The sequence below is a fragment of the Trematomus bernacchii genome, unplaced genomic scaffold, assembly GCF_902827165.1.
Source record: "Trematomus bernacchii unplaced genomic scaffold, fTreBer1.1, whole genome shotgun sequence".
NCBI classification, from domain to species: domain Eukaryota; kingdom Metazoa; phylum Chordata; class Actinopteri; order Perciformes; family Nototheniidae; genus Trematomus; species Trematomus bernacchii.
The window spans coordinates 1,705,403-1,727,366 of NW_022987654.1; the positions used below are offsets into that span (position 1 = coordinate 1,705,403).

The window sequence follows — 21,964 nt, forward strand, 5'->3', positions numbered from 1 at the left end:
CTTTATATATTTACTATAGTTTCCTATTGGCATATCAGGATTATTGTATATATTCTTGTAACCGCACAGTTTTGCATATGGACAGAGCCCCTGTGGTGTGAGAAGGATCAGGTGTATTATCAGTGTGTCTGTGTGTCTCCTGCAGATGCTGTCCTTCATGCGCGCTCAGTACACTCTGTTCCAGCAGGGCTTCAACATATTGGATGAGATTGACCCCTATATGAAAAAACTGGCTGCACAGGTATAGCAAATACAAATATAAATACTTATGCCTTGTACCAATATTTGTGTTACTGTTTTTGCTAAGTACCCTCTTATGATTACCTCTTTTGGCAAACCACACACTGAATGGACAAATCAGTGCACTTCTGTTTAGTTAGTTGGACTACAATCTTTCTCATATTTCTGATCATGTAGAGTTGATAATGCTGCATTAGTAAAGAAGTGAAGATACCCTTCAATGTATTAGTTATTTGTTGACTTCCAAATAATAGGATAACTCTTAAGAAATGTCCCAGTGACTGGACTGGACTGTATTTTCTGTCTTTTACATTTTAAATTATCCTAAAATTACCAGACCTAGTAGAATCACTTCTCATTCTGCTACATTAATAGACAACATATTCACAAACATTATGGAAAACAATACAGTAGGCGGACTATTATATAGTGACATCAGTGATCATTTACCTGTTTTTATTGTCTATCACTGCAGTTCTAAGAAACCTAAAGTCGCCAGCCATTTCAAATGCAAAAGATTGAGAACTGAAGATAACATAATTGCATTTAAAAATGACTTACTAAATCAGAATTGGAGGGTAGTATATGAGAGAGACGATATTGACAAGGCCTATGATGATTTTCTAAACATCTTTAAATCACTTTATGACAAAAACTGTCCTGTGAAGCAATGCAGAGAGAGACACAAACAAACTCACAGTGCATGGATCACTAATGGCCTAAAAAATGCATGCAAAAAGAAAAATACACTATATAGACAATTCATAAAATATAGAACTTCAGAAGCAGAAAATAAATATAAAAGATATAAGAATAAATTAACCCATATTCTACGGATATGTAAAAAAGAATACTATAATAAAATATTAGAGAATAATAAGAATAATATGAAAGGTTTATGGAAAGTATTAAATAGTGTCATTAGAAATGGAGCAAAAAGTTCAGGTTACCCTGAGTTTTTTGTGGACAAAAATAATGTTATTAATAATACAGATGATGTGGTTAATGGTTTTAATGAATTCTTTATAAATGTGGGGCCAGATCTGGCAGAAAAAATTAAAACCGTAGAAACAACTAAAGGGGAAGATACGGACCTCTGGAATGAAAATAATAGCTCTTTCTTCCTCACACCAGTCGAAGAAAAAGAAATCATAGATACTGTGCGAAAATGTAAAAGCAAATCCTCGACCGATTGGAATAATATTGATATGATTATAGTAAAAGACATTATTGAAGAAATTGCAGAACCATTGACTCATCTCTTTAACTTGTCTTTTCAATCTGGTAAATTCCCAAATAAAATGAAAATAGCAAAAGTTATACCATTATATAAAACTGGGGATAAACACCATTACACAAATTACAGACCTGTTTCATTGCTCTCTCAGTTTTCCAAGATCCTTGAAAAGCTTTTTACAAAAAGACTTGACAATTTCATGGAAACACATCAGCTTTTGGACGACAGTCAATATGGATTCAGGAAAGATAGATCAACATCTATGGCACTAATGGAATTAAGTGAGGAAATAGCAAACTGCATGGACAATAAAAAACAAGCAGTGGGAATATTTATAGACTTACAAAAAGCATTTGACACCATGGATCACAATATTTTACTGACAAAACTGGAACGGTATGGCATCAGAGGGGTGGGATTAGACTGGGTGAGAGATTATTTAAGCAACAGACAACAATTTGTTGAAATTGGTGAACATAAATCAGAATACATGAACATAACTTGTGGAGTACCTCAGGGGTCCGTGTTGGGTCCAAAGCTGTTCATAATATACATCAACGACATTTGCAGAGTATCAAATATATTGAAATTTATTTTATTTGCAGATGACACTAATATTTTTTGTTCCGGTGACAATTTGAAAGAGCTAATGGAGGTAATAACAGCAGAAATGATTAAAGTAAAACATTGGTTTGACACAAACAAATTATCATTAAATATAAGCAAAACAAAGATTATGTTATTTGGAAAACATAAAACAAATCCACAGGTGCAATTAATACTAGACAACATAAACATAGAAAGAGTATATGAAATTAAGTTCCTTGGTGTGGTTTTAGACCACAAAATCAGCTGGAAACCTCATATCACTCATGTCAAAGCAAAACTGGCTAAGACTATCGCAATATTGGGAAAAGCCAGACACATTCTGGACTACAACTCATTGTATACTCTATATAACACACTAATATTGCCATATCTGATTTACTGTGTGGAGATTTGGGGAAACACGTACAAAACCAACCTACAGCCGTTATGCACATTACAAAAAAGGGCTATAAGAGTTATCAATAATGTTGGATATCTTGAACACACTAATGTATTATTTTTGAAGTCACACATATTGAAGTTCACTGATCTGGTTAAATTTAAAACGGCACAAATCATGTACAGAGCAAGACATAATCTACTTCCTAGGAATTTAAAAACATTGTTCATAGACCGAGAGGGTGGGTATCATTTGAGAGGAAATCTATATTTTAAACAACTCAAGGTCAGAACAACTCTGAGAAGTATGAGTATAACAATCTGTGGGGTGATTTTATGGAATGGTTTGGAGCAGGAGTTAAAACAAAGCACAAGCATAATTCAGTTTAAAAGGATGTACAGAAACACTTTTTTGGAAAACTATGAGAATGAAGAGAGGTGATTGAAGATGAGAAATTATTGTATATGTATGTATAACATTTTGTAAATGTAAGTAGGAATAACTTGCACAATGACTTAAAGGACAATCATTGATCAAGTAAGGGGTGGGAATTAATAAGCATTTGCTTCATCCTACTCCCTTTCGGACACATATGATTTATTTTTTATTATTATTATTATTATTATTAATATGAAGATTTTTTGTTGTTGAATATATAAATATTATCGTGAATGTGGATAAATACTGTATTTCAACAATACGGTATTCTGTTTTTTTCACATTTGTTATTTTTTATTTGTTATTTTTAATCTGTTCGAAATAAAGATTGAAATGAAAATGAAAAATGAAATGTTTGCTTGTTTACCTGTTTCATTAACTCTGCTGTTGTGTTCTGTGTGCAGCTGGATCAGCTGGTCATCGACTCGGCCATGGAGAAGAGGGAGCTGGAGCACAAACACGCCATCATCCAGCAGAGAGTGAGACAACAACACAACTCTTAATGTCTTGCACTTTCCAGGAATACATAACAAACAATGTGTGAAACCTTTAAACAAGAATGTTTAGCCACCACAGTTTTTCTTCTGCATTTATTCTATTCATAATCTGGCTAGTGTTCAAGACTTATTTGTATAAGGATCTAATATTCCTCAAAAACAGATTCTCCATTATTTGCAGTATTGTTTTTGTAACTTATCAACTCTGTCATGCTTATCAGGATATACTTTTCCTTAGAAGTTGCTCAACTAGATTTTTCTCCTCACGCAAATGTCATATCAACATTGTTTGCTTTCAGTTAGCGTGTCAGGCTACAACAGGTTTGAAAACATATTTATCTCTGTCTGTCTGAATATAAAATCTAGCTTGTCACAACAAAAACTAATCTTATGATAGCATCAAATGCCTTGTGATTGCTTGGATTCCTTATTCAAGGTTCAAGGTTCTTTATTGTCAATCTGACATAGCTACAGAGTAATTATGTAGTTGAAAATCTTATGTCACAGGCTTCTCCAACAATGCAACATAATAACATAATAACAATAAGAGCAAGAGCAATACAAAAAGAAAAATAGTTATAAAATAAAGTGATTCAGGCAAAAATAATAGCTTTAGAAACAATACAATAAGGTTAATGTAGAGTGCAGTTCCCAGAAAGTTAAGTTTGATGTATTTATTTTATAGGTGCTTCAGCTGAATTAAAACAATACTTTGAAACACCCTGCTCAACGGGCACAGATGCACAGATTCTTCCATCTGTTACTTCGAGAGATGCCAAAAACATGGCGCTTTTCTGCTCGACCTTCCTTTAATCGATTCCGTTGCCAAGTGGAGGCAACGTGCCAGACACGGCTCACAGCAACAACACTTCCTCTTTAATCTGATAACCTCGCGCTGAGTGATGCTACTTTGTTTTTGTATTATTCAGTACTGAAAAAGAGAGATTCTTTAATGAAATGAGAAACTATTTTCTTTGTGTGCTGCAAGGGCACTCTGACTTAGCAAGCCACTTACTATACCTTTTTGAACATACCTTTTTTTATTTTTTTTATTTTATACTTTTATTGTCATTACACAGTAGGCCTACTTACTATGTAACAAAATGGTTTCTCTGCATTTGACCCATCCTAGTGTTAGGAGCAGTTAGGGTTAGGGTTCTGACCTGATGTATTATAATAACATATTAGGTTCCAGTTAAGGAAACATCAATTAGTGTTAAACTTGTTTTAATGCCTTTATCTCTCTGTCTCTCTCCTCACCTGGTGCTCCCCTGACCATGTCCGTCCTCCAGACTCTGATGCAGGTGAGAATATTCTTTTCTTTTTATACTTCCTTCATTAAACATTCCATACTGCGGCAGTGCAATACCACATATGACAATATTGTTAATTGTCAGGGTTTATTTAAAAGGTGAATGTTCCAGGAAATATATATAAAACAGGAAAACTTACAAAAAATAGGTGATAGACTGCTTTCCCTTTGCCAGTATACCAATAAGCCACAAGTGGTGAGTTGCTTTTGACACCACAGAAGCACAGTGTGCACTTTAAGCTGGTTTATTTTACATATAAATATCTCTTTCAAACTCTTACACCAGAGTTAGTGATTGCAGTGTGGTCTTTTTGACCTGCGCAGTTGTCAACCTAGATCACAATATATTCAAAGACAGACACTTTTTTTTAAACAACATAGACAGTAAAATAAGTATTAAATGTAACCCCTTTTCAAATATGTTCACATACAGATTGATAGATTTACGTTTCACTGACTTTTTTCTTGATAACGTAATTGGACAGTTATCTCACTTTACATGTGAATACGCACATTTCCTGGTCTGAACTCTCCTGTGTTTACATCAGACTCCAGTACCTCATAAATTGTGGACCAGCAGGTGTGTGTGTGTGTGTGTGTGTGTGTGTGTGTGTGTGTGTGTGTGTGTGTGTGTGTGTGTGTGTGTGTGTGTGTGTGTGTGTGTGTGTGTGTGTGTGTGTGTGTGTGTGTGTGTGTGTGTGTGTGTGTGTGTGTGTGTGTGTGTGTGTGTGTGTGTGTGTGTGTGTGTTGTTTAGCATGTAGAACAGATTGAGTGATGTATGGAGTTGTATGGTCACCACATGCTGGCTCTTCTTGCAGGAATCAATAGGCTATTTGGAGCCGTGCAGATTGTGTGTGTGTGTGTGTGTGTGTGTGTGTGTGTGTGTGTGTGTGTGTGTGTGTATGTGTGTGTGTGTGTGTGTGTGTGTGTGTGTGTGTGTGTGTGTGTGTGTGTGTGTGTGTGTGTGTGTGTGTGTGTGTGTGTGTGTTTGTGTTTGTATAGAGAGATTTCTTCATCTTGTAAAGCGTGAATGTATGTCCATACAAAACATTGTCCATTAATGCTTCCACTTCAGCCCCCTGTGACATGCAATACTTTTCTCCACCTTGCCTATGTAAGACTTATCAGAGGAACTCACACATACAAATCCTGCAAGATTATTTTTGCCTCTCGTTTGATGTTGTCTTTGTTCTCTTGATTAGTTTTTTAGGTTATTTCAGATTCTTTCTGTCCTTCAAATGCACACAGTCATAGAGGCAAACACACTCCTCCTTTGTTCCTCAAAAAAGCACACATACAAACACACACACACACACACACACACACACACACACACACACACACACACACACACACACACACACAGCTTCTCTCTTTGAAGCTTTCATGCTGCTATTCTGTGCTTCTCCATTTGTTTCATCTAAAAACTGAACCCTGAGGAGGATTCGTCAACATGTCTGCCAGCCAGAAAAAATAGTTTTCAAACTAGAAGCTTAAAAATAGTTTCCTAGCTATGATGTTTTCCTATCTGTGTTTTTATTATCTTGTTTTGTTCTTTTTTAAATGTAATCTGTTATTTATAGATGTTTTCAATCCCATAAAAAAGAACTGTAGTTCTTTTGATCTCTTTTTTCTGTCTTTTTCATCCCATTCTGTATATCAAAGATACACATCTGCAATCTTTCTCCCCTAATCTTATTTAATGCTGAACAGCTAATCAATATGTCACACTCGGCATGCAGTGTTTGCATTTTGCAACATACGGTAAGATGACAAATACGGAGTAAGTAATCAACGAATATTTCTTAATAATAATAACAAATAAGGAATTATGCAATGCTACATAAAAGAGCAATGAATGTGAATTGAAACTTGTATTGGTAAGGATTTTACTATTACTTTACACATTAATGTAGACTTCTTAGAGTGAGTAGCTTTCATTATACTATATATTAGATATTTAAATATATGTAAATCTAACCACAATGCCCCAGATATCTACAATATTACATTGTATTTTCTCAAAAGAGAAGGAAACAGGCAGCAGATTCTAATGAAGGCAAGATCTAACTTTGAGTTGTCAAATCCTGACAGTCCTTTTTAGTCTGTATAAAAATAGAGAACACTCTTTTAATCTAATAAAATAAAGCAACAAAGCAGTAGTAAGAGGATCGGAGCACAGCTGGCTCTGTTCTCTGATGTTGTGCACGATGCCAGCCTCAACCCACTGCCAGCAGCCAGAGTCAACAGATGGCATTACGGAGCACAGTAATGTTGATGGAAAAAAACGACAAAAGGATAAAAGGATTAAAAAAATCCAGACAAGAATAAAATGAAGAAGACTATATTCTCTGTGGTCACTTCTGAATGATAGTGTAAGTTTCCTCAATGTAAAGAATGAAACTTTGTTAACCCAGTTTAGTTTAATATTTGCTTGTGACTTAAATAAGCGTTGTTTTACATTGTGTATAATGAGTGAATCTAAACCTCTATAACTATTGCTTCTTTCATGGCATCTTTTCATGCATTTTGCAAACAGTTGTTGTTTCACCATCACAGTTTAAAATAGTTCACACACAGACTTTCACTTTTTATATTACAAATTACAGTGAATAAACACATTTGGGATACGAAGAAAAGCATTTTCCCTGAAGAGAGTCATTAGCATGGCGATTTTGCAAAACTGGTCATCAAAGCTGAACAGTGATGATGCTCTAGAAAGTCAGATAATAAGATATTCTTCTGTTGACTACCATCTTACTTTGTAAAGTAATGGCATCTGTGAAGAAACATTAAGAAAGAAAACGCAGGAAGCAGATCAACAATTCAGGAGAAAAAGTTGCCATGATGCACTTCATATTCTCCCCCTTAAAACTACCCCTGTCAGATATGCAAATATCGTGGTGCAGGAAGCAAAGCCACGAGACGGAAGGTTTTATCAATTATAGATGGTACACATCCTTCATTAATAGAGCATTAAGTAACTGCAGTAGTCATACTCCGACCAGATTTCATTAGGATTGTTTGTGTCTCATATTGCTTTCATTGTGAATATCTTAGAAATTAAGAGGTTCATAATAAACACTCCCTAACAGTAAAGTGGAAATCTGCTGACATTTGAAGCCAATACCAGGATCTTGGCAGCTGAGAGAAAAACATTTTTATTATCAAATCTCTGTTCCTTTACAATTGTGTTCCTTTTTGTGTAGCTGTCCTTTTCTCTCACTGTTTATGGTGAAACTGTGATTTCCCCTGACCACCACCCCCCTCCTTTATACCTCACATTCTCCCTCTTTCTCCTCTCCCCATTCTTTCACAACAGTCTTTTATGTGTGCAGGACTTCATTGTGGCTCCCAGGGGGATTGTCGCCTCAGCTCTCTCCTCCTCCATTGTTACAGATTTTGGCCGTAGAACTTTTTAAGCCCAGGAGAAGTAAACAGACAGAGAGGCAAACACATAAAAACAAACTATGCAAGGGCTGTAAGGAAACTGTAGTGAATCGAAGAGAAAGTATTTAAAAACAAAATTATACTATGCAGATTCTGTATCACTTTGCTTTGTGTCAGTTCTAATGATCTAAAGCTATAACATATGCTGTTTATAATAAGTAAAAGGGCATGCATGTAGCATATGTGTCTGTGTTCGTAGCCCATATAATATTGCATCAGGGCTTTGAATACGTCATGTCGTCCCCGCGAGAGATAATTAGACCATATAAATATGCCAAAAAGAACCAAATAGAAATCAGGAAAACGTACTCCAAGAAGAACACGAGAATGGATCATTTATTCATACATTATAGAAAAGTATCAGATAAACGTCAGACATAGCATTAAGAAGTATGTAAGTTAGCATTTAGCTTGACCTATAATAAGACATTACACAAATTAAACATGGAGAGAGGAAAATAAACAAATATTTAAATGTCTTTGGTCTAACCCCCACATTTACTCTCCGCTGTTAAATTCAAAAGTAAAACCGTATAATTCAAAATAAATAAGTAAAAAGACAGCAACTGATTCAAATATATACCCCGGACACAGCAGGGATTTAATGTCGCTAATATATCACTTCCTGAAACATTTTAAGCTGCTGTATTGTGCCAGTGTTGTGTTGGACTGCATTATTAAACAGGTGTGTCTGGTATGTTGCTCAACAACAAACTAACAGACACACTTTTTAATAACACAAATAACTTGTTAAAGGTCAAATATAATAGTCTCATTTTACACAGTCTGTGTATTTCAATAATACTAAAAACAGTGGTGGAATGTAACTTGAGTGAATGTACTCAAGTAATATACTTAATTATAATGTTGGGGTAATCTTAGGGTATTTTCAATTTCTGCTACTTTGTACTGCTACTTAACTACATTTATTTGACTCTTGTAACTACTTTTTACATAAATTCATGTTTATATGATATATATTTACGACTAATTGACTAATTTAGTACTTTCAAAAACTTGCTACACATTGACATATTACAGCATTAAAAAAACAAATGATGATACAAATATTATATTATATAATAATACAACACATTTGAGGCATTCTGCACAATTCTTACTTTGACTTGTGATACATACATGAGTACATTTAGCTGATAATACTTCTGAAACATTTTGATCTCAGGACTTGTATGTTTTGATTGTGATATTAGTGCTTTTACTTATAAGAGCTGAGTACTTTTTCCGCCACTGCCTAAGAATAATCAATTCTGATATAGGCTAGATTTGTGGGTCCATGGTTTGGACACTTGTGTGCTGCTATCCTCCGTGGCTGATTTAAGGTGGGAAGAAGGGGCTCCGGGCTGGTGTTTGGGGAGCAATAATGTCCGCTTGAATAAACAGGAATAGTGTTTCAGAGCCGCAGACAGATGGAAAGCTGACTCTTCAAAACTGAGGCCAAAAGCCCCGGGCCTCCGGAGGGGAGAGTTGAGCCTTAAATCGCGGTGTGGGGCGGGGAGGAGGCACGGGACGTAAAAAGTGAAATGTTTGATCTGCGACAGCCGCGACGGGGTCAGCGGGGCACGAGGACCCTGTGACAGCTGTATGATAATGAGCGCTCGCGCCACACTTTCCCGGGGCAGATAGGTGGCTTTGAGTGGAGGAACGGCACGAGCGCTGCTGCTGGCTGCCAGTCTCTCATTTGGACCCGAGAGGGATGCGCGCGTGTCCTTGGTTCTCCAGCTACTCTAACTTTTAATAACACTGCGTGTATTTTAGACATACAATTTTTTCTAAGACACGCATCTTTCAATTATTTATTTATTTATTAGGCTATTTCGTTTTTGAATCTATTATTTTAGGATGTTGTTGGATATCAGTTTGGTTAAGATGAAGATATTTGGCAGGCTGGACTATACACTGGTGAGAAACACAATTTATTTGGTTTTTAGTTTGCATTATTGCTGTGATTAACAAGTCTCTGGTTAGTTTAATTGAGACAAAATCTTCTGTTTTTGTTAATTTGCCTTATTTTCCTCAAGCATGGTGAAAATGAACTTTCATTAGTGGTCTGTCTTTAGTTTGAGGTAGCACTTAAGCTTTGGTGCTTTAAAACATAGTTGTGTCATTGTGTTTGTGCACATGCTCCTTTTAAATCTTTTGAGTCCATGTGTGTCTGCCTCTGATCTCTGAATTCCTCAGCAGCCAGCAGGTAGACAGACTGTTGTATCACATCTCACCATGTTTTTGCTAAACCTGAGTTGAATGTTTCCACACATTCAATATTGGCAAGATTTTGCTAAAAATACATATAACTGTTGCCTTCTGATTATACCAACATAACATGCTGTCACTCTTCTGAGCCGTTCACATTTACACTAAGCAGACATTTATAGCAATATTGAAGGAAAAAAATACAGTTGTGAATCTTGTGACTGCTGGAACAATCAATAAAAAAAGCCTAGGTTCTTAAAACAAAGTCCAAAAAGGATCTGAAAGTCCATGACGAAAACAGTGTGTGTGTGTGTGTGTGTGTGTGTGTGTGTGTGTGTGTGTGTGTGTGTGTGTGTGTGTGTGTGTGTGTGTGTGTGTGTGTGTGTGTGTGTGTGTGTGTGTGTTGTGTGTGTGTGTGTGTGTGTGTGTGTGTGTGTGTGTGTGTGTGTGTGTGTGTGTGTGTGTGTGTGTGTGTGTGTAGTCTTCCTATGTGCACAGCTTGCCATATGCCCAGTGTCACCTTGTCATAAACTAAAGGCCTGCTTGACAATAGTGAAACCTAACCTCAGGTTTGGCTCTCTTTTAAATCCTTGTTCTTGTGTTTTCCGCCTCGCTGAACATGTGGCATCTGGTTCTGAATGCATTTCCTTTGAAATCCAACTCTGTGTGCACAAAACAGATTAGAAGAGAGATAATCTTTTAGGTGAATGGTAGATAGTTGCAGATTTGACATATTCTTTAAAAGGTAAACTCATGTAAAGAGGGCAGAGAGAACATTTTTATTTTTGTGGGGGAACACAGAAACATTTTCAGAAAACAGAAAACTTGTGTTACAGAGGCATTGTTCCTCAGCAGAAGCGTGTGAGCCCAGCTACTGTATGAAGTGCTGATAAGGTGTTATCTCTGTCTCCTCTTGTTATGACACGTTGGACTTCTACTCCTATTCCTCCAGTATCTAATCATATTGTATGCATGCAGTCCCTTCAGTTGAACTTTACCATGCAATTTAATACTGTGGATTTTGACCCCTATCACTTACAGTGGAGTTGCTTTTGGGAACGAAACTCATTGGGGCCAATGTGTACAGGAGGAATGATAACATTACCAATAACTGTAGTTTATAGGCACGAAAGGACATGATGACTGTTGTTTTTCCTGATGACATTAGTCTTGGTTTTGCAGAGCAGGAGCAACTAAATCATGGAAACGTTGCCTTTACAGTACAATGGTTTCAGGCAGTTCACTGGGCACTCTTTTCATTGTCTGAGGCTTGAGGAAACACATCTTCTTCAAATGAAATCATGGGAAACAAAAAGCCTGACCCTAAAATGAATCTTCCTATTCTTCCTACAGGACTTTTCTTATGATGACCCTAAGTTGGAGTTCAACGTGGACGCACCCAATGGCGTGGTTATGGAGGGATACCTCTTCAAAAGGGCCAGCAACGCGTTCAAGACCTGGAACAGGTAACAGAGCAGTAAAGAGGAAGATCATAACAGAGAGGGTTAATTGAAGTCAACATACAATTCAAAAGACAATAATGAGATAACCAGTGCACATGCAACACAAAACGAACAAACAGTGAATTTAGTAAGGCTACACAACAATACAAAGGCATTTGTCGTGTTGGATGATTTTACCTTTAGCCTAAAAAGATACTTGATAAGACAGAAGAATGCCCTTCAGCCTCCATTTTCAATACTCATTTAAAGATTCAATAAACCCAGTTGCAATGAATAGTTTTTTCCTTTGCTTGACCAATTTCAGCATGCATACATATGATGGATCATTTATATCTCACAGAAACTGTCTAACCTCATTTTGTTCTCTTCTAAAGGCGGTGGTTTTCTATACAAAACAGCCAGCTGGTCTACCAGAAGAAACTCAAGGTACATTTGAATTAAGCATTTGTTTTCATTACCAAAATGTGCCTATCACTGAGCAAATTATAATGTTTGACAGTTCAAAGTTGTTGTTGTCTATAATGTTTGACAGTTCAAAGTTGTCGTTGTCTATAATGTTTGACAGTTCAAAGTTGTCGTTGTCTAATTATACAATAGTTGGCGCATTAGTGGAGAAGAATAGGGCTTACATGCTTTTGTCGCTTGAAGGGTGAATATGGGAGAGTTGTTGTGACACTTGTCTCGCTGGTGATGGCAGGACTCTCTGACGGTGGTGGTGGAGGACCTGAGGCTATGCTCTGTCAAGCTGTGTGAAGATAACGAGAGGAGGTTCTGCTTCGAGGTGGTTTCACCAACTAAGTAAGTGTGTGTGTGTGTGTGTGTGTGTGTGTGTGTGTGTGTGTGTGTGTGTGTGTGTGTGTGTGTGTGTGTGTGTGTGTGTGTGTGTGTGTGTGTGTGTGTGTGTGTGTGTGTGTGTGTGTGTGTGTGTGTGTGTGTGTGTGTGTGTGTGTGTGTGTGTGTGTGTGTGTGTGTGTGTGTGTGTGTGTGTGTGAGTTAGTGCAACCGTATGGAACATGCTGTTACTTGTACATCTATCCATGTGTTGTAGTTCCTGATGCACCAAATCAGCATGTTGTTTTTTTATTGAAGGCAGTGTCTCTCGCACATTTTTTGATTTAATAATCTTAAAGAATATATTATTTCGTAATTTTACACATTTACAGCTTAAATATAAGAGAATGTTCAAGTTTGTATTCCTTTGTACATTTTAGATCTTCTCTTCGCCTATAAATTGTTGCATTCTTGACTGTATCACTTGTAACTTACAGCCAAATAACTTAGTAGCATTAGTGAGACAGTTGTGGGCAGTCAGGGTTGTGTATTAAATTAAATCTACATTTCTATAGGAGCTGCATGCTGCAGGCTGAGTCTGAGAAGCTGCGGCAGGCTTGGATCCAGGCTGTCCAGGCAAGCATTGCCTCTGCTTACAAAGACATCGCTGACAATTATTACATTGAGGTACGAACGAACACAGCACAAACACAGCAACCGTCATTTAACAGCATACAAGTGCTGTTTCTTTTTGTTACAAATTGGTCCCTGGTTTAGCTTCAGAATCTCTGACCTGCTTGCCTCTCTGCAGCGTTTGGACCGGACAGCCTCGCCCTCCACCAGCAGCATCGACTCTGCCAGCGAGCCCAGAGAGAGGGCTGACCGAGGGGTGCGGGGGGGCGGGGAGAGCCTCCTGCAGAGGGTCCAGAGCCTGCCTGGCAACGATCTGTGCTGTGACTGCAGCCAAACGGCTCCCTGCTGGGCCTCCATCAACCTGGGAGTGCTGCTCTGCATCGAGTGCTCGGGGATCCACAGGTAACTGCACCGAGCAGAACAAGAGGGCTTGTTTAGAGATGAGAAGAAATACAGAAAAACAGAACTGGGTTTGTCAGTGTGAATAGACCATCTATAGCAAAGTGCTGCAAGAAAAAGCCATCTCAAAACATCTTTCCAAGTCATATTTGTCCTGTTTCTGCTTATTTATTTCTATTTAACTCACATAAAAACATTGCATTTTATTCAAAGATAATGTTGTAGTGTCTCCTCTGATAGTGTTTGACTAACCCCATTCCACTTTCCATTACATAAACTCAGATACAACAGTTTTGAAGATATTCTCTAGATGTAGTTAAACATACGGGGGTGTTGAGCTGATTAAAGTCACCATGTTCATGTTGAAGTTATTAAAGAAAGCTGTTTTTAGCTCTGCTCTTGAGATTTTAACAAAAAAATGTTTGCCACCTCAGGCAATGTAATACAAATGTTTCCTTTGACACTTTATATAATCTCTTTCTCCCTTGTTTCTTTCAGGAGTTTAGGCGTCCATTGCTCAAAAGTGCGTTCACTGACGTTAGACTCATGGGAGCCAGAATTACTCAAGGTGCGTCTCCTGACAAAATTGCCAGCAGCTTCTTCCACAGAGTTGCATTTATCTTTGCTTCAGTGCTTTGCAGAATAACTGATTTTGTTTCCTTTTATCTCTGTCCCCCATCTTTATCCTCCTTCTTTCTCTCGTGTTTAGCTGATGTGTGAATTGGGGAACACTGTGATTAACCACATCTATGAGGGATCCTGCCAGGAGATGGGAGTTAAAAAACCTGGACCGTCCAGTACAAGGTCAGTCAATTCAATTAAAATAGCCTTCTTAGCATGACCATAATTACATATTGCCAACACTTTGTACAATTGCGACATTAATACATTACTATGTACATTTGGACTGTACTGTTAAGTTCATAAACATTTTGAACACATGCAAGAATAACATGTTCCTTTTCAGTCTTCACTCCAAGAGGAGCAATTGGCAAGGGATAAAAAGAGTCTACTATATATAATATTATTATTTATAAGTTAATTAAAAAGTATGTTCACCGACTTATCTGCATAGTGATACCTGTCTTTCAGTTTCCAGCATATTATTTATCATACAATTCATGATACACGCAGCTATCTGTTCATATCAGATCTCAAATTATTAAAAATAGTTTCTGATCATCTGCCCCCAGGCAGGAGAAAGAGGCCTGGATCAAGTCTAAGTACGTGGAAAAACGCTTCCTGAAGAAGATGAGTGGGAGTGAGGCTCTGGTGGAGGGTGAAAGGAAGTCCCGTCCCTGGACAGTGAAGAAGTGCCGACGACACAACAGCTCTGTGCGGGCCCCCAACAAGGCCCGCAGGAAATACCATCGCTACGAGCCGGGCAGCGCCTCCCCTGCAAACCTCTCAGCAGGTCAGTGCAGAGAATCAACTTCTCTGTAGTAGCACCAGGCGCATGAAATCAAGAGCTGCAAGATATGTGTATATTTATAGAATCCAAGACTGAAATCTTGTTGTGTTGTTTTGTCATCTGGCAGCAGCTGCAGCAAAGTTTCGCCGGGACTCTCTGTTCTGTCCAGATGAGCTGGATTCACTATTTTCCTACTTTGACACCAGCAATGGTCCTCGCAGTAAGTACACAAAGCAGTCAGTACACAACACAGTCAGTACACAACGCAGTCAGTACACAACGCAGTCAGTACACAACACAGTCAGTACACAACACAGTCAGTACACAACGCAGTCAGTACACAACACAGTCAGTACACAACGCAGTCAGTAAACAACACCGTTAGTACACACAGGAACAAAGTACTTGCAATGTTATCCTACATTTTGATTGGTAAATAACAACAATGTAACATCTATATGTATTTTAGGCGACATCTTGTATAGTCTTTCGGGGTTTGTGTGAACACATTCAGTCTGTCACAAGGATGAAAACTGTGCAGTCCTATCAGTGATGGTGGTGTTTCTGTGTGTGTGTGTGTGTGTGAGTAGAGCAGTGTGTGCTCTGTAATGATTAACGTGTCCGTGGCTTGGCGCTGCTTGGCCCTGCAGGTCTGAGCAGCGACAGCGGCCTGGGAGGAAGTACTGACGGCAGCACAGACATCCTGGTGTTTGGCTCGGTGGTGGACAGCGTCACAGAAGAAGGTAAGAGTGTTTGTGTCAGTAAAGGGGAATACACGTTACAGTAACCCATCTACAACTGGAGGAAAAGTTCCTATTTCCGATCACTGCAAAGTAGAAGTGACGTGATCAATTGTTTTTAATGTATTATGTTTTAAATAGCATGTATAGTTTAATGTTAAAACATAAAACTCAGTGCTGCTGTAGCTTAACAAATATTGCCTTAAATGAGTAGACATTGATTTGATGTCCGATCCATTCAAACAATCTGAAATATAATCTGCTCCACTGAAAAAATCCTCACAGATTCTTACCGCTGGCACAATACAATTATGATAAATCTAATAAATAGTATTGCTTTTAATATGATCTCAAATTGGCCCTACTCATCGACAGGAATCGTCTACAAGCAGCCTAACAAAGAACATAGAGAACACAGCATCACACATTCACATTCCCGTTTTCAACATTCCTTCATTGCGTTACCTTTCCTAACCTCAGAGGAGGAGTCGGAGGAGTCCTCCAGTGGTGAGGTGGAGATTGAACAGGAAGTATCTTCAGACCCTGAAGACCCTAGGGAGCTCCACCCGGGGGCCCTGCTCCACCGATCCTCCCGTCTGCACAACCTGCCTCTCATGGCGGAGGCCTTGGCGCACGGTGCCGACGTACATGCTGCCAATGAGGAGGAGGGCAAAACGCCGCTCATTCAGGCTGTGGTCGGGGTAAGAGAGTGTTTGTGAAGCCTATCAAATCATTTAGATGTATCTGGAAGTGAGAGAAATATAAAAAAAATCTGGGTTGAAATAAAAGATAATAATAATCTGCCGAAGTCGACAGACCAATAAAATAAAATAAATGTCTCTCTTATGTCTCTGTCAGGGCTCTCTGATCGCATGTGAGTTCCTGCTACAGAACGGTGCCGATGTGAACCAGAGGGACATGAGGGGCAGAGGCCCGCTGCACCACGCCACCAACCTGGGACACACTGGGTAAGACACGCCTTCAAAAAAACAGAAGAAAGTCGTTATAGGGTGTCATCTCCTCTGTGCCTCCTGGTGCATGTTCCAACCTGAATGTAATTCAATTGAAGTGCTGGCATGAACGTGACCATCTTTTTTCTCTGCAACACGAATGGAAACTACAACTTTTTTTCACATGACATAATTTCTTTCATTCACAACACAGCGTAAGTGTAAACATAATATATAATTATCTCCGAGCCGCTGCTTTGAATGACGTTTATTCAATTCATGCTGCCAAAGTGATTGACAGCAAATATTCTCCAGATCAAAAGGGAGATTTAATTGCCACTAATATACCCACCATTATGATATCTGTTATTGGAAACTTAAACATTAGCTAGAGAACAACTTTTAAAAAACATTTAAAAAAGTTAGGTCATTGCATTCACAGTTTAGGAAATATTGTAACTACTGTAGGCATCCATCCACCCCAAATCAGTTTTCCATTATTCATTCCACATGCATTTGTTCCGGCATAATCCAATATCTTTAATATCTTCATCATTCATCATGTTCCTGGTGTCAATAACTCCTATAATGACCTATTTTCTCCGCATCTTTTTTTTCATGCAGTCAAGTGTGTCTGTTCCTGAAGAGAGGAGCGTCGCAATCGGAGGTGGACGAGCAGGGTCACGACCCCCTCAGCATCGCTGTGCAGGCGGCCAACGCAGACATCGTCACCCTGTGAGTGATCCAGAAACTTCTCAGCCCTTTGATTACGTTTCTAATAATCATTTATACATTGATTCATCACTTAGATTGAATTGAGTAAAATGGGGCCCAATAGTCATGTTGTAAATTGGAAATCTGATAATGAATTTTGTGAGGTATTGAGGTAACACACATTGGACTATTGTACTGCTCTGCTCGGAATTCACTAAAAACAATAACAATACACAAAATGATCTGCACTCAACATTGTCTTACTAGCTTTTCCTGGAGCTGCAACGAGATTATTATTATTATTATTATCAACCTTTTTAAATGAAGTTTAAATCTTAAACATCTAAAAGTGGTAGGGATTTGATCATTTTCTTTATGAGAGCCAATGATTGATTGTTGTCTCTCTTTCCCTCCCTCCTCTTGTCCTTTTCTCTCCTCTGTGATTCATCTCCTTCGCGGCTCTTTACCACATCACCACCTTTCCATTCTCACGGCCTCCTCCCACCTCATTATCTCAACCTTTTTACTCTTACTCTTATTTTCCCTTCTGTCTTTCGCCGTCTTACTATCCCATTCATGCTTCCATGTGTGTCCCCTTCTCTTCCATCACTCATCTCGCTCTGCCCCTTGTCTTTTTCTTTTCTCCGCCAGGTTGCGTCTAGCGCGGATGAACGAGGAGATGCGAGAGGCCGAGGCTCCTTTGGGTCAACCAGGTCAATACCACAGCAGCAGCCCCACTGAGCAGCAGTATAGAAAGTGCATCCAGGAATTCATCTGTCTCACCATAGAGGAGTGCTAGTGGTCACTTCCGTATCGAGGAGCAAAGCTTGTGCTCTCTCTCTCTTTATATAAATATATATATCAAAATGTTCCTCCTGAATGAACTTAAAATAACTGTGTAGATGAGGTTGCCCCTAGACACTGATCTCTAGTCTGTTACTTACGTAGATCTGGCTCTACAGGGAACTTCTTTGGGGTTTTTGAGGAGAGAGGAGCGTACCACTTGCACATTATGGGGGTGCGTTGTGTCATAGGGAGACCCCTGATGGACCTTTTTAACTCTACTGACAATACAACTCAATTTTTCTGCATCAACACTACTTTTCTGCTCGGCAACCGCCACGCTATGCTAGCTTCACGACACGTACAATGACATCTGCTTTTTGGTGTTTTGCTAACTGGGTAATCCTCTAACTTACCATAACGTGGTGTTGTAACCTATTGTGTGAGGGTGTGGGTTTACTGTTGCCTTACAGCTCTTACCTCTGCATTACCCCCCATACACTTTATATCTATCCAAACCATCTGTGTGACATCCAACTTACCATACTCTTCTTAATCCGAGATGTACATATACGTATTTAGAAATTATATGGGTAATCTTTAAACTATGTGCTGTGGCATGAGGTAAAAAAACATGGTATTTGTTCCATTACTAAGAAAAAAAAGAGTAACTGACACGTTGCAGTAGAGCTGGGCAGGGTAGTTTCCTGTGTATAAAGATGGAAGGGAAATGTAATGTAAAACTGTGACAAAAATACTGAAGGGCTCGTGAAGAAGAGACCCTCGCCTGCTTTGTAAGATACTATGTGAGTGAGTGAGAGAATGAGTGAGTGAGTGCATGGGACAAGGAATACTGAGAGATAGAGTTAAATAATACGATAGTATGATACATTATGTAAAGGAAAAAAAGAAACTGTGCACTTTTCCCATCTACAGTATTATAATTGTTTTATTTTTCATCCTATTAGTTTTTACATTGTAATTGTCTCGTCAAGCTATTCTATATCAATTGTCTGTCTCTTTATTTATGTTTATCTCCCCAGAGGACCAGTGCAATGCATTTTTGGAGGCAGTTTACATCTGCATTTCCGTTAATGATTGTCATTTCAACCTGGAAGCATTACTTAGAATTTATGACAGGAACGGCCTTACATTGCTAGGATTATTGGTATTAATACCCCTTAAAGAGAATTCACTAGCATATTGGAAATCTAGTAACAATGAACCATTTTTAAAAATGGATTGCAGTCATTTGTTCATTGTTTTATGTCAGGATGAGAACTTGCTACCGTGATGTGCAGACGAACCAGAGCAGCAAGAAGTGATAGTGTATAAAACTGGATTTACTTCTCACCCTAAGCAACAAAGGAGACTCATGACACCTCCATTATGTTGTAAATACTCATCCATGTTACCGTATCTGTGATGAGATAAAGGAGCACATTTCTTTAATACAGTTTAGACACTTGTGGGGTCAAATGACTTATACATCTGGCTTATTTCTGCAGTGTTCCCTGCATGCTTTGCCAGAATTTCTTTATGGGGAAAAGTTCAACATCGTTTGCATTCTGAGCATGATTAAATGCGTTTCGTATGGTTTGATCACGTCGTGCAGTGCAGTCCTGTGGAATGAGCATGTACCACCAAGACCCCTCTGGTGTCAGAAATATCTTACTCTATGCACCTTTGTGCAATTCTTCCATCCACGGACCTGTGGTGACTTCCTCATTCCTGTCTTTTTGTTTTGTTTGTTTCACCATAAGCTTACCAACAATAATTAATTGTTTTTTAATGTTGTGGTTTATTTTCCTCAGCCAAAGACTTTTTAAAGGGAAAGTGTCTGATATTGTTGTATTATATAACCGTCTTTTTGTTTTTAAACTGAAACTGTTCAGAGTAGAAACAGCATTGTCTTACCATGCTATGTGAAGTGACAGAGTGGTAGAAACACTGTTAGTGTACTCACATGTTGAAAAGAGGTTACAGAAATAATGTGACAGACCTGAGGGATTTTGATATGGCAGGTGATGTACTGCGAGTAGAACCAGTCTAGGGGTTGATGTGAAGCTACTGTGACCAAACCGTTAGGGGCCCTCGCTCTAGCGGAAGTGTTAAATGTTGTGTCCATTGTGTGTATTGACGTAGGAGTGGTTAAAGGTGCTGTTCAAAGCAAATTGCTGTAAATAGTACACTTGTGTATTTTAACTTGATGCCAACCTCCTGCCTCTCAGCATTCAATCATGGATCCTGATCTGGTTTTATGTGTGTCTTTTTATTCTCTTCTAAAAAAAAAATCTACCTGTCAAGCAACACTGTACCACAGTTCTGCTTGGAGGCGTTCTTCTGTTCACTGATATTTGGATATCTTTGGAATACTTTCTTCCTTGTCTTTAGAAGCACTGAGGGGGGAAAAGAAAACATACAATAAAACTGAGAAACTCTTGATGAACTAACCCTGCTTCCTGCTTCTTGCTCTCATTTCCTGTCTCATCTCTTATTCATAACATTCTCTCAACATTGCAGCAATACCTTTCAAAAGATCTACAGATTGGTTTCTCTTATGATGACATGCTTATTGTTCTAATGTTATGAAATATAGCTTTGTAGAAGCTTTGCCAAGTGTTGAGAGAATGCTATCGTTTTTACAATCTGGTGTATCTGTTGTTTTATAATACAATGTGGGGTAGCACTTATTCAAAGCAATACAATGGTTTCTTTCATCGTAACATTTTTAAAGAAGGTGTACATATCTCTAGGCTGCCAGTTCAATCTCAACATGCTATTTATAGATCACTTTAGTGTTTGGGGTGTTTCAAATAGCGTCTCAGTTTCTAGTCTGCATCAGCAATACCGTGCCTTGAATAATTTAGTGTCTCCAGTTTTAAAACATTAATGAGCCCTCACTAGCATTATTATGCCATCACTAACGAATGCTTTCACATGTTGGAAATGTCTAATTGCTCGCTTTACACCTAAGCACATGTCCACTTGAGGAAATAAACTGACATATCATTGCTTCTGTCACCACAGGGGTTGCCGGGGGCAGCAGGAGAGTTAAACCCAAGGATGGTCGGGATAGAGTGAGTGAAGCATCCTGGGCCGTCTTTTAGGGACTAGTGTGATAACGTGATTCTCTTTTCCCTGGTGGCTGTGGGTTTCTGTTGCACACACACTCTTTTGGGAAACAGTTGGAGCTGTCTTGATGTTGGGAATCTTTTTTTGTCTCCTGTGGAGCAATGAGCCATTCAGCATTAAACAGAAATCTACTGTGGAGGAGCGACGTGTCGTGAGGCAATACAGCATTCCCGTAATGTATTGGGAAATATTTAGTTTATACTCCCAAAATGTTACAACATTTAATTCATTGTATGTCCCAGAGAATGGTAAGTACGGTACACTGCATATTATGAAATCTGAATTAGTAAATTAACCCCTGTGTCTCACACTTAATTCAATTAAATTAATTATTTGTGGCATACATGTTTTTCTTCTAATCAGCTATCATAATAAGTCTATAATGAACTGTGTGGTCAAAATACAGACAGACCCTTTAGAATAATAAAGGGCCCCATTAAAAAAAAAACATTTAAAGGAAACCTTTCATCCCACAACCATTACATCACAATATATAATAAATAAACATTGAATTTTCCTGCTTTCAACTGGGATAATTGCTGCTGTATTATGCATTTGATTCAGTGCATCAAAATTATTATTTGCTAA

The 21,964-nt window shown here is 38.4% G+C and overlaps 1 protein-coding gene across 4 annotated transcripts in view; it reads left to right on the forward strand.

Annotated features, from left to right (window-relative positions):
* LOC117486532 (arf-GAP with coiled-coil, ANK repeat and PH domain-containing protein 3-like) overlaps positions 1-21,964 on the forward strand; it is a 59,163-nt gene that overhangs the window by 35,658 nt on the left and 1,541 nt on the right. Inside the window, exons 8-25 of one of the 4 annotated variants that reach the window (XM_034135024.1) lie at positions 146-241; positions 3,308-3,382; positions 4,693-4,704; positions 11,731-11,843; positions 12,215-12,266; positions 12,538-12,638; positions 13,187-13,298; positions 13,423-13,646; positions 14,142-14,211; positions 14,353-14,447; positions 14,837-15,057; positions 15,182-15,274; positions 15,696-15,797; positions 16,275-16,495; positions 16,653-16,762; positions 17,369-17,479; positions 18,110-18,210; positions 21,272-21,321. In XM_034135024.1, coding sequence (XP_033990915.1) covers positions 146-241; positions 3,308-3,382; positions 4,693-4,704; positions 11,731-11,843; positions 12,215-12,266; positions 12,538-12,638; positions 13,187-13,298; positions 13,423-13,646; positions 14,142-14,211; positions 14,353-14,447; positions 14,837-15,057; positions 15,182-15,274; positions 15,696-15,797; positions 16,275-16,495; positions 16,653-16,762; positions 17,369-17,479; positions 18,110-18,210; positions 21,272-21,321 — 1,959 coding nt within the window. The remainder of the gene's footprint in view (positions 1-145; positions 242-3,307; positions 3,383-4,692; positions 4,705-11,730; positions 11,844-12,214; positions 12,267-12,537; positions 12,639-13,186; positions 13,299-13,422; positions 13,647-14,141; positions 14,212-14,352; positions 14,448-14,836; positions 15,058-15,181; positions 15,275-15,695; positions 15,798-16,274; positions 16,496-16,652; positions 16,763-17,368; positions 17,480-18,109; positions 18,211-21,271; positions 21,322-21,964) is intronic. The other 3 variants (XM_034135025.1, XM_034135026.1, XM_034135027.1) reach the window with 3 other exon arrangements.